Source organism: Bos mutus, chromosome 16, assembly GCF_027580195.1.
Source record: "Bos mutus isolate GX-2022 chromosome 16, NWIPB_WYAK_1.1, whole genome shotgun sequence".
NCBI lineage: Eukaryota > Metazoa > Chordata > Mammalia > Artiodactyla > Bovidae > Bos > Bos mutus.
This window is the reverse complement of record NC_091632.1, coordinates 30,966,569-30,980,408: the sequence shown is the minus strand read 5'-3', so window position 1 is coordinate 30,980,408 and position 13,840 is coordinate 30,966,569. Positions and strand designations below refer to the sequence as shown.

The following is a 13,840-nucleotide window of genomic DNA, read 5'->3' as shown; positions in this document are numbered from 1 at the left end:
CCTGTGGCATGTGGGATCTTCTGGACCAGGGACTGAACCCGTGTCCCCTGCACTGGCAGGCTAATTCCCCACCAATGGACCACCAGGGAAGTCCTTAATTTTTTTAGTATATAGGAAGGTTTGTATTTTTGTTCTGATGGTTACCTTTGTAAACTAGAAAAAGAAGAGCAAATTAAACCCAAAATAGAAGGAGCAAAGATTAAAAGATAGAGCAAAAATCAATGTTACTTTGAAAAAAACTGATGAACCTCTAGCTGTACTTATCAAGAAAAAAAGGAAAGAAGATACAGATTACCAGTATCAGAAATAAAAAAGAAGACAGCACTATAAATCCCTCAGACATTAAAAAGGATAAAACAGAATATCATGAGCAATATTTTGCTAAGTTCAACAACTGAGATGAAATTGACAAATTTTTTGAAAAACACAAATTACAAAAACTTAAGAAAGAAAACCAGAATAACTCTGTATCTATGAAAGAAATTAAATTAATAATTTTAAAACCTTCCCACAAAAAAGCAATCCCAGATGGTGAATTCTGTCAAACATGTCAGAAAGAAATAATGTAACCCTATATAAAATCTTCCAGAAAAACGTGCAGGAGGTTGCCAAATAAGGTCAAACTTACCCTAATATGCAAACCACAAACTCTAGAGGAAAACTGCAGATCAGTACCTCTCATGAATTTATATGGGAGAATCCTTAATATAATATTGATTCCAACAAAATATAAAAGAGGAATAACCATGACTAAATGGAGTTTATACTTCATTAAAATTAATTGCATCAGTATTTTATAGTCAAACTTAATTTTTCATTCAGAGTAAACTTCCTACAACTTCTTTAACAGATTTAACTTTGTTCCACTATTTTTAAAAATCAGATCCATTCTGCAAAAAATAAAGATTTGCCATCATTGAGGATTTCCAAAATAATTTGCCAAAGTCATTGGACCCCAGATTAAGAAATCCCTGCTTTAGAATCTTTGGGGATGATGGTAATGTTCTATATCTTGATTGTGGTAATGGTTATATGCGTGCATACATTTATCAAAATTTATTGAACTGTATGTTTTAAATAAAGCTGATTTTTTAAAATTTCTTGCTTTAAACATAGCTTGAGTTTTAGTTCTAAGATAGTTACAAATATCTGAAGAATATTCTTAATAGTACAGAAGGTTTTAGAATCCCTTGCAGTTCTAACCCTGCCTCCAAAGTGAACCTGATATAATGAAATTCCAGTGAAGAAAACCTTACTTTGTTCATGGACTAGAATGGTTCTGTGTAGATGCAAAATAAGTCACCACTTAGAGCTTACCACTTGTGATTCATTCAAATTATTTTCAGACTTAAATCTCTATTTAATTTCCTTCTATTTTCTTACACCTAACTTCATTCATCCTGGAGGAGGAAATGGCCACCTACTCCAGTATTCTTGCCTCGGAAATCCCATGGGCAGAGGAGTCTGGTGGGCTACAGTCCATGGGGTCACAAAGAGTCAGACATGACTTAGCAACTAAACAACAACAAATTTAATTCATACAGTGTTATGCTTGCTCATAAACATATTTTTTTCTTTCAATTCAATGCCACTGAGTTCACCATTCATTTCTGTTACAACTCTAGAATATTTTCCTTATTCGTTCTTGTTTTCAGCTTTATTAATTCTTCAAATTGCATCTACATTTATCTGAAGAAACTAAAAGTAAGCTTTTACCATAATAGTGTGGGACTTAAAATTTCCTGCAAACTCTTATTTAAAAAGCAGTTATTTGGGGGCTTCCCTGGTGGCCCAATGGTTATGACTTCACCTTACAATGTAGGGGATGCAGGTTTGATCCTACATGGGTCAAAGAGCTAAAACTCCACATGTCTCAGCCCCCAAAAGACGAAACATAAAACAGAAGCAATATTGTAACAAATTCAGTAAAGACTTTTAAATGATCCACATTAAAAAAAAAACTTCAAAAATAAATAAAAAGCGGGTATTTTAAAGCAGTATTTTCTTAACCTGGTTGTTTGGTTCGAGAATAGAATTTAGTGCTGCTGCTGCTGCTGCTAAGTCACTTCAGTCGTTGCCCTAATGGTAGATCATTAATATCTTTGTTCATCAAAAGTATTCTTTTTACTCTTATTTTTGTACCAAAAAATATTTTCTCACACAGATGTTTTTGTCTTCTTGTCCTCTAAGGTTTCCATTAAGTGACTCATTAATATCAGAGTGGTTTATTCATAAACTTTAAACTTGGTGATCCTTGATATTTATATAATATTTGTTTTATAATCACTAAATTGGGGGAAATTTTTATACTCTGACAAGATCCTAAAAGAATGTTAAGGAACTTCACAAAGATATATGATATGACTTGTCTTTAGTAAAGAAATTAGACTGAAGAAAAACTAAGAAGAAACATACAACCTTGCTAAAGTTTTGCATGCTGAAGGTCAGCAGACTTCATCTGGAACTAGGCTCCAAATCTGGCCCTTAATTTTACACCCCCCAACATAAGTCTGCCAGACAAAATACAGGGTGCCCAGTTGAATTTATTCCAGATGAACAAGTAGTTTTTAGTATAATCATGCCATATATTATTTGCTAAATCCAACAATACTGCTACAGAGGATACAGCGCAGGCATTCTAACTACTAAGTGACCTGGCCAAGCAACTTCATGTAAAATTTAAAGGTTTCCAATTTCATTTCCTGAGCCCCAGAGGGTTTCTCACTCAGATGATATGAAGACTTGTGCCATAAAAATTGAAGTGCTCTTTAGTATTTTCTACTATAAATACAGCTGACTTTTTATGGCCCTTAATTGTTTTGAGATTTGTATTTTTTTCTGATGTCCTTGGGAAAATATTCTTAACCAAGTAATCAACTTGTTATGGCTTATCTCAAATCCTGCTAAATATTCTGATTTTTTTCATGAGCATGTAAATAGCCCTGTCCTGAGAGAATATAGCATATGCATCAGAGGTTGCATGGTGGGAATTCAAGCTCTTAAACTATATCCTTCCTACACTAATAGACGTCCCAGGCAGAACAATGTTCTGAATGAGACAGAAGCCCCATGAAGTGTAGCAGTGACTGTTTGCATTGCACCCTGTCCCTTTTACTCTACATACAATCTTGACAAGATTTACAAGATTGGGGGATTTGTGGCTGAACTGCACAGATAACATCCTTGTTGCCATTTCATCTGCATTCTGACAATTCTTCAAATCTTGGATACAGATAAATTATATGTGTTTATAGTTTCATATATACATATGAGAACATGAATATATCTGAGTGGTGCGGTCCTCAGAGGGGTTTTCTTGGGTCTAATGGCTTATATCATTATGTTATTCTTGCTTATAGAAATGCTGACACCCTCATTCTTTTTTCAAACTGGCCCCTTGGTGTTTCTGTCCTAGACATTGCCCTTTCAGCAACTAACCTTCCTCTGAAAGTTTTTCCTGATTTTTTTATATGCCTCTTAATTTCTGGAGTTATAATTTGGTATAGTTTATATTTTGAATATAAATTTTCATCTTGATACTTCATACTGAGGGAAAAAAGCATCATTTTTTTCTTAAATTGTCTAAATCACAAATTACAATTTTTCCTAAATTTTAATTGTGCCATCTGAATTCTCCTATGTTCCCTTTTTAAAAAATTAATAAGCTTTATTTTTAGAGTAGTTTTAGGGTCACAGGAAAATTGAGCAGAAAGTAGTTCCCATATACTCTGTCTCCACACACACATGTTGTTCAGTCGCTAAACATGTCCAACTCTTTGTGACCCCATGGACTGCAGCACACCAGGCTTTCCTGTCCTTCACTATCTCCTGGAGTTTGCTCAAATTCATGTCCATTTAGTAAGTGACACACGTGACCTCTCCCAATAGCAACATCCTGCACCAGAGAAATATGTTTGTTACAACTAATGAACCTGCATTGACATGCTAGCATCCAAAGTCCATGACTTACATTATGGCTCACTCTTGGTATTGTACATTCTATGAGTTTTGACATGTGTCCACCACTGTAGTATCATACAGGATAGTCTCATTGTTCTAAAAACCTTCTGTGCTCTACCTATCTTTTTTTCTTTTTAAACTTTTCTTATCCTCTGGTACTATATTGAACTTCAGCTCCATTGTGAAATAAAGCTTTGCCCTACAACCCTGAAGGAAAATATTGAAACAGTCAAATCTGATCACAGGGTGTTTTCCCTTTTATTCTTACCTAACTTCAAACAGGTGATGGAAAGTGAAGAGTTCATGTTGCTTCCAGCCAATCAACTCATTGATATAATATCTAGTGATGAACTAAATGTTCGCAGTGAAGAACAGGTGTTCAATGCAGTGATGGCCTGGGTTAAATACAGCATTCAAGAAAGACGTCCTCAGTTACCCCAGGTACGCAGGGAAATGCTTCTTTAAGTAACTGTTTTGTACTGGATAAAATAATACATATTTGATTTGCAAAAAACAGTTATCACTGTCATTCATATTAGACTGTAAGAAAGACCATCTCTTTCCAAATAACCAAGGAGATTAAGTGTTAAGCATTTTAAGTGTTTATCATTATGAACTTTTTGCTCCATTGCTTCCTCTGTTTTGCATCAACTCTAGGTTTGGGCTATAGCATACATCAGAACCTAAATGGTACATAATGAACAAAAGAAGACAAGGATGGCTGTTATCATGTCTCCCTTCTCTATGATTTGGAAATCCCACCACAGTTTGAAGAGTAAAGGAATGATATGGGTCATAAGTGGTCACTGAATGACATGTTTGATGTTCTTGTTATTATGATTACAGTCCTTAGCAATTTGATAGTATATTCTTCTAGATTGTTATTAGAAGAGCTTATACTGCTGAAAGCATAAAGAAGCATGCTAAAGTGATACTGACTGTTCTAATTACTGAACTGGTGGTTGGAATAAATTTAGTTTTGTATTTATGCCTTCCACCCTCATTATTTATTAGATCAATTAATTAATCCAATTAGATCGCAAAACAATTGGAAACACAATCGGGGAGCATGAGTTACATATTTTCTTAAACACCTTACAGATGGCGTCTGTGCTCTAATAGTGTTTATTACCTCATAGGTGCTGCAGCACGTGCGGTTGCCTTTGCTTAGTCCCAAGTTCCTAGTGGGCACTGTAGGCTCTGATCCCCTCATCAAAAGTGACGAAGAATGCAGGTATGAATGGTCCTGGATGGGAAAAATCGACAACTAAACATTCTTGTTCTCTCCTAATTTCCTTATTTGTATTGCTTCCTAAATATTATATTTTTTAGTGGTGTAATCAAGGCAGTATTTAACAGATTTTTCTTCTGGGCCAGAGTCAAGAGGAGATGGAAGAAGAGAAGACTGAATTTCCAGTATTCCATTCCATTAGTTTGTTTTTTTTTTTTAATGCGTGGTATTTATTCATGTAGAAGTGGCAATAAAGAGGTAGATTTCTAAGATTTCATGCAAGCTTGAGTTTGAAGAGACAATTCTCTGCTAGTATATCTTTTCTTGAGATAAGTTAAATAATGTTGTTGACTCCATCATAAAAGTGTGCAGAAGCACTTTTTCATTCCATCACATATGCCTTGTTAGGAATAGGACCAGCCTTGCTTTCTGAGTTTGTAGACAGAGTTAAAGGTCTGCTACACCCTTAAAGCAGCTGTGGAAAGATTTCCACTAGAGTTTGATGGCACAGTTTCATAAATTTTTTTTGATTGAAAGAAATTCTAAATGTTTTTACAAGACAAAACATTTATTTTATTGGTCTGTCTCTGAACTACAGTATATATAAAATTTAATAAACTACTTTTCCATTTGACAGATTTTATGGTTTATTTTCAAATATGAAACCTCATGGTGTTTTTAACCATTTCTTCCCAGAAACAGTGAGTCAGAACTCTCTTTAAAGTACACAAACCTTTGGATCTCCCTTAGTGACTAAAGAAACTTGTTCCAGAATCAGGGATCTCTAAAGCAGAGATAGAACATAATAGATTCATTTGCATTTCTTCAATAATTTGAAGCCTGTTCCCTTACTAGGAGGTGTTAGAGAGGGTTTTTATATGTTTACCTTTTAAACTTAAAGACAAATGGTAATTAATTCCCCTGAATACTCGCAAAGTTACTTTTAAAAGAAGCCTGTTCCTACTTAGAGAAGGAACTTAACGGTTGTTGGGGGTGGAAGGAGGGGAAGAGATGGAGGTTTGGAATGGACATGTATACCCTGCTATATTTAAAATGGATAACCAACAGGACCTGCTGTATAGCTGAGTCCCTTTGCTGTTCACCTGAAATTATCACCACATTGTTAACTGGCTACACCCCAATACAAAATAAAAAGTTTTAAAAAAGGAAGCAGCCTGTTCCTTTTATCATGACCTTATTATTTACTAGCTGTGGGACCTTATTCAAGTTACTTGAACCTCTTTCTGGTACAGTTCCTTTATTTATAAAACAGTACCTATTCCATAGGGCTGTCGTGGAGAATAAATGAGTTAATATGTATTAAGCCCCTGTTATTCTTGTTACTATTGATTTTGTGTTTGCCCCTAAGTATTAGCTCTATAATATTCTTTCTAGGAATGCTTGAACAACTTAATTAAAAACCAGCAAGAAGGAGATCACAGTCTTTTGTATTTAGCTGAGGAAGCTAGAATAAGTTCTTGGTCATCAGGTTGGGATTTTGAGGGGGTTTGTTTTTATTTTTAGCATAAATTCGGAAGAGGCCTTAGCAAAATCATATACTGGATGTACATTATTGGGTCACGCCTGGCACTGGTCCAGCAGAAATAAATTACTTGTAATATAAATAGAGAAATGGAAATATAGTGTAATTTAGGAAGCACTTTCAGAGTTGAGAAAGAACAGAGTAACAAATTGGATTTGTATAGTCAGATACTGAATCACTCAAAGGACTCAAGTGAAGTAAGTACATAAATAGTTTAAGTTAGGATACTTTATTTAGCAAGTGTAATTACTAGGTTCTTCTCATAAAGTACCTTCATAGAAAAAGACAAAACTGTTCATCCTCAGTAGATTTATTGAGAGTGAACTATTCATACAGTCCCAAATAGAAAATTAATATTAAATGATAGTAGGGTATTTCTTTTTAGCAATCCAAATTTTGACCTAGTTTTATTACTTAAATTAATCTAGCAAATACCTAGTGTTGTGGCTGATGTGCTCCTTTGCCAGTATCCTGCGAAAGCTAAGCAAATTCACTAGAAGGCAGTAACTATGCAGACTGGTAATTAAGGTGTAATTTTTAGTTTCCCATAAGTCATTGTTAGTCTCAAGTATGTTGAGTTTTAGACTAATTTGCAGTAAGAGATGAAGTCATGATGCAAATACCAGTCAGTTCACAATTCATAGTGTGACTGGCATCATTGCTGTCATGTTTGTGACCTTTATAATACTGGCTGGCGGGATTTCCCTGACAGTCCAGTGGTTAAGACTCCAAGCTGCCAGTGCAGGGTACACGGATTCAATCTCTGAGATCCCACATGCCATGTGCCCCAAAAAATAAATAACTAGCCTAAATTAATAATAATGCTGGCTGGCATTCATGATTTGGTTTGATTTATGCTGCTCCCCTTTGCCATCTTACATATACCTTAACCATATTGGGATTTGACTAACAATATTATTTAGACATTTGGAATAAAGGCAGAATTTTTTTCACAGAGACTTGGTAGATGAGGCTAAAAACTATCTCCTATTGCCTCAAGAACGACCATTAATGCAAGGACCAAGGACAAGACCACGGAAACCTATTCGATGTGGAGAAGTACTCTTTGCAGGTTTGGATCTTAATATACTGTGGCTAAACTGAATATTTTCCACATGAGAAATTGTCATTTGAGCAGTCCTTTGGACAGTTGTGATATCCACTGTCATAAGAAATACATAATGACTTACCATGGGGACTTCCCTGGCGGTCCAGGGGTTAAGACTCCACACTTACACTGCAGCAGGCACAGGTTCAATCCCTGGTTGGAGAATTAAGCTTCTGCATGCCACACAGTGTGTGGCCAAGAAATAAATTTAAAAAAATTTTTAATGTTAAAAAAAATGTACAGCCCTTTTGAAAACAAAAAATAATTTATGTATCTTGCCTCTTAACTCATGAGCCAACACTGGTACTTTCGAAAGAATGCTGTATTTTTATATAACCTAAAAATGTCATGCAGTGGATGTTTTGTTATAATAAATCATATGCATGAATTTATATTCCAGTGTGCAAGTCACCTCATAAGTACATGGAATTGTCAAAAAACATTATCTTACATCAGACAATTACACTCTTTTGTACCTCTCCTGAGCTAGATTGAGCCCAAGACATCATGTTGTATCATTCTGCTGCTGCCGTCTGCCCCTGAATATCTGAGAACTTTCAATCTTAGATGTTTTACTTCTATCCACATAAATTCAGCTCCCTTAGTCACTTGAATAACAACTTTCACAATGTTTGGTAAAACATTTTCTCACTAGTTCTGTCTCAGTCCACTCAGACTGCTATAACAGAAAAGCATATACTGGGTGGCTTACAAACAGTAGAAATTTATTTATTTCTTACAGTTCTGGAGGCTGGGAAGTATTTTGGTGTCTGTTGAGGGCCCGCTTCATTCTTCTTCATAGACTCCATCTTTTCATCTTTTGCTATGTCCTCAGGTAGAGAAAGAGGCACAGGATCTCTGTGAAGTCTCTTTTATAGAAGCACTAATTCCATTCATGAGGACAGAGTACATCCCTAAAGCCTCACCACCTGATACTATCACATTGAGGATTAGATTTCAATATATAAATTTCGGAGGGACACATTCAATCTATAGCAAATTCTTTCTCTTCAATTTTTCTTTTCAAATCCTGATTCATGGAGAAAATGCAACCTATGGTAATCTTTTTATTTATGGTTCCCACATTTCAGAATTCCATTACTCTTAAATATAGGCTTCCTGGGATTCTGTTTGATGTGTGAAGTGTTCTATCACTTTTCATCAGGAAATCCCATAGAATCACTGGGTCATAGTATGCTTTCCCATCAACCTAACCGGTTGCCTATCTTTTCCCCTTTGTTTTTATTTTCTCTTGGCATGTGGGAATATATTTTCCCTTACATTTTTAGAGGAAAAGTTTGACAATTTATGTTTAATTTCTCCTTTTTAAATTTTTTCATCTCCATTTCTTCACATAGAGTATTGCTGCATTTCTTCAAGAAGAAAATGGATGCCAAGTTTTCTTTTTCTCTCTAATCTTCATCAGGCTTTTTTTCCTCTCTTTTGAAAGCATTCCTTCATTCTTCTTTTAGATTTAAAACTCAATTATTAATTTATCATGTACTGAATTCTCCTATACTCCTAGTATCCTAATGCCTTTGTTCATTGTTATTAGCAAATTTATTTCTATTATCATTCTTATTTATTCCTGTGACTTTTATTCCTATATATGCATGCTCAGGTATGTATTCACATACTCATATGGGTTTACACAGATGCTTGCTTACATGCTCACACCTATATACATCTGCCTCTTCACTCCCACATAGCATCTGTAGTTGCTGTCAGTTGGTGAATAAATTATTGCCAGATCTGGTTAAGTTCCCAGGGAAATCTTTATACCATTAGTTTAGCTTTGTTGGTTAAACTAGATAAATTATATTGTTAAAGGTCTTTTATTTATAAAAGCAGTTTGTTGTGCCAGCTCCCTGTACATATAAGAATGCTATAAACATCAGAGTTTCTGTTCCCCAATTGTGAAAGTTGGTTGTCTACTTTTTTTTTAATTAGAAGGATGCAAGATCTAATTATTTGATACCTGTGGTTTATTTTCATGATATCAGGTTGGTTTCAGGAATTCTAGTAGTAGGGCCATCTTTGTGGAGGTATATACATTGTTATCAAGATCTATTAAATATTTTACCTGGCTGTTATAGTACCTGAAGTAGGGATAACAATATACTACTGCTCCATGAGCCTCAGAACATTCTGGCGGAGATTAACAACTAGATTAAAGAAGAGGGGAGGATAATGGAAACTCAGGGGGAAGTGGAACAGAAGAGAAACCCTATATGATCAAAAGCTAGAGGCTAAACCAAATAGGTGTATGGGAAGTATATTTCACATCTAGGGTTCTTTCTGGATTGGTGGGAAGGTACCAATCCAGTGGAACTAGACAAGGTACACCTTTGGGGATGCTGAGAGAAAATAATGTAGCTCTATTAAATACAGATTTAAACTTGACTTCACCCTGGTAGGCTACAGTCCATGGGGTCACAGTCAGACATGACTGAGCAACTTAATTTTCTTTCTTTCTTTCTTTCACTTGGATTATTCAACAACCGCCATCTTTATCCTGCTGGTTCCCACCATTTTCTTCCAGCGTGACATGACTATAAATTGTCAGGTGCCATGTTTTCAATGTGTAACTATCTTCACTAAAATCTCATTCACCTCTTTTGATTGTATAATGGTGTTAATGAATCACACTTTGCCTTCTTTAGAAGCCATTTAAATTGGATCAATTTCATGATCTCAAACTCTTGCTAGTAATCTCATAATTTCATATTGCTGATTGGGTATCTGATTCCTCCACTATATTGTTATTACTTCAGAGCAAGGACCAGTTCTTATTTATCTTTGTAGTTTCTAGATTGTATAGCAATCTTGTCAGAACAGACACTAAATAAAGATTAATTGCATGCTGTTGATCCTGCTGAACACTAGTGAGAAACTAGCATTGACCCATCATTGTGAATAAAAAAGTAAAATTTGGAAAGAATAGTGTATTGTTAATGTCACTTTGTAAATGAAAGATTTATTTTTGAGTAACATTTTCTTTTTCTGAACATAGAAGTGAATACACGTGCAATATGGTGGCTCAGCTGCTAAAGAATCTGCCTGCCATGCAGGAGACCTAGGTTCAATCCCTGGATTGGAAAGATCCCCTGGAGAAGGGAATGGCTACCCATTCCAGTATTCTGGCCTGGAGAATACCATGGACTATATAGTCCATGGGGTCACAAAGAGTCAGACATGACTGAGCAACTTTCACTCACTCACACATGCAATATAGAAATTGATTAACAGAAAAATGTAAAGAATAAAAGGTAAAACATCTATCACTTCTTTACACTATCAAGGTTTCCATTTTCATTTGTAGAGAAAAGCCATTAGGTCTTTTCTAATGGCTTTTCTCTACAACTGGTATTGGTTTTCCCTGCTTTCTTAGTCTCTTTATGCCAGATCTGACCTTTATTCTTGAGTCATACTATTACACTGATATTTTAGATCTTGACTCATCTGTCTCTACTTAAAACTTAATCCTTAATTTTCTTTGATTATTATTGCAATTTTGTTTACATTATCTTCGGAATGCAAATTACCAGTTCTCACTTAACTTTGGAAAATTTAGTCTTCCTTTCTTCATCCTGGAAGCCTTAGATCAAATCTATAACCTCAGTAGTTTTTTTACTCAGAAGCATTTACTCCTATTGATGTCTTCTGGCTTTTCCTCTTGTTTTCCATTAGGTTTCTTGATGCTTCTCAATTCTGTTTCTTTCTTTTTATTTATTTATTTTTTTTAGTGTTCACAGTTCTTTGATCTTTATCACAGATACTTTATGAAAGTTGCCTACTTTAAGGTAACACTTTTTGACCAAATCTGTCTTTGAAGTAATTTTTTTTTTTTTAGAGTCAGCATCTCACACATATAAAACTATATGTCCCCTTTTCAGCAATATTTTTCTTTAAGTACATCACTTAACACAAATTGATAATTCTCACAGCAGAAACTATGCATACACTTTATCTTGCTAAATACCATGTGCATGTATGTGTACTCAGTCACTCAGTCATGTCCAACTCTGTGCAACCTTATGGATGGTAGCCCATCAGACTCCTCTGTCCTTGGAATTTTCCAGGCAAGAATACTGGAGTGGGTTGCTGTTTCCTCCAACGGATCTTCCATACCCAGGGATCGAACCCCACATCTCCTACATTGGCAGGCGGATTCTTTACCACTGAGCCACGTGGGATGCCCCACGTACAGTGTGCTTGACTTCTAATAATAACTTAGTTCAGTCCCAGTTATTGCAGTCACCTGCTGCTTTGGAAATTATAATTCACATAAAATTGCCATGAGGCAGTGGAATTGAACAGCTCTTTCCTTTTCTTGTTTCCCCGGGTCACAAGAAAGGTATAAATTTGATTTTTTAATGGCCTTTTTTCCCCTTTAGTATCAAAGAACACAGTTTATGAAGTGATATTAACTTCATTTGCAGCCATGAAATCCAATAAAAAGCTGGTTTCAATGGCTTTCATTATAAAATTGTGCCTGAGTTTTAATAATTAGGCTGTTTGATTTGTCTCAGGTGCTTGTAACCCTCATATTTGCAGCCAAATCTTATGTTAGAAGTGAAGGTGCTTTCTCTGATATAGAAACTCCAGGCATATATCCCAGAACAGAATTCAAATTGAAGCAAACTGATATATACAAAACTTACTGTGACTTAGTTGAATACTTAGTATTAGCTGAATATCCTAATTTAAATGAAACCATAATAAAATGTATACAACATATTGAGATTTGAAATAAGGAAGTGAGTTTTCAAATCCAGCAGAAGATGGTTAGAGACATTCTCATTTTATTCTGGCTCAGGAAGTTATTGCAGAGAAGGCAATGGTACCCCACTCCATTACTCTTGCCTGGAAAATCCCATGGACAGAGGGGCCTGGTAGGCTGCAATCCATGGGGTCACTAGGAGTTGGACATGACTGAGCGACTTCACTATATTTTTTCACTTTCAAGCATTGGAGAAGGAAATGGCAACCCACTCCAGTGTTCTTGCCTGGAGAATCCCAGGGACGGGGGAGCCTGGTGGGCTGCCATCTATGGGGTCGCACAGAGTTGGACTTAGCAGCAGCAGCAGCAGGAAGTTAGAGACCTCCTTGAAACCATTAGTTTTCAAATGTTTTGAGGTTAAGTTATCTTTAGACCTCACCCTCTATGCTCCAGAATCTAGCTCTTATTTTAGATTGAAATAGAGATGATTTTAAAGAATAACAAATTAAAAATTTCTGCTATAATTAGTTTTCTTTTTTTTTCAGGGAGCGCTCAGAGCTTTACTGAACTCTGTTTGAACCTTTTATTCTGAGTGTTACTTTTGAAAAATGTATTCAAAATGTTTTCTGATCTTAAATGTCATGTTGGATATTGTAGAATTCAATACAGACCAGATAAACAGAAAGCAAATATTTTGAAATATGTCATAAGAATTTCTGTATTATTTTTAGTCACAAGACAGTCTATAAAGAGATCATGAGTAGATGAGCCAAAAATCCCTCCCCAGAAAGAATAAGATTATGGTAATCCCAGTGGAATAAGCAAAAATCATAATTTATATTTTAACTTGCTTCTAGAGGCATCTGGCAAGTCCAAGCATTAGCTAGCTAGCTAAAGTCGCTCAGTCGTGTCCGACTCTTTGCGACCCCATGGACTGTAGCCCATCAGGCTCCTCTGTCCATGGGATTTTCCAGGCAAGAGTGCTGGAGTATCCAAGCATTAGGGCTGTTTAATGGTTAGCAGTGAGTGATATGCTTTAGGACAGACATTCTCCTGACCGTTTCTGTTACTTCCCCAGTTGGTGGTTGGTGCAGTGGAGATGCCATTTCTAGTGTTGAACGATATGATCCACAGACTAATGAATGGCGAATGGTAGCTTCAATGAGCAAAAGGCGATGTGGAGTTGGAGTCAGTGTTCTTGATGACCTGTTATATGCAGTAGGAGGCCATGATGGATCCTCTTATCTCAACAGTGTTGAAAGGTAAGGTCAATTT

The 13,840-nt window shown here is 35.7% G+C and overlaps 1 protein-coding gene across 7 annotated transcripts in view; it reads left to right on the top strand.

The window, feature by feature from the left end:
• Positions 1-13,840, top strand: part of KLHL20 (kelch like family member 20) — a 71,630-nt gene that overhangs the window by 44,492 nt on the left and 13,298 nt on the right. For all 7 annotated transcript variants that reach the window (XM_005890837.2, XM_070384917.1, XM_070384915.1 and 4 more), the window contains 4 exons: positions 4,243-4,401; positions 5,100-5,194; positions 7,691-7,806; positions 13,644-13,827. In XM_005890837.2, the coding sequence (XP_005890899.1) occupies positions 4,243-4,401; positions 5,100-5,194; positions 7,691-7,806; positions 13,644-13,827 (554 nt within the window). The remainder of the gene's footprint in view (positions 1-4,242; positions 4,402-5,099; positions 5,195-7,690; positions 7,807-13,643; positions 13,828-13,840) is intronic.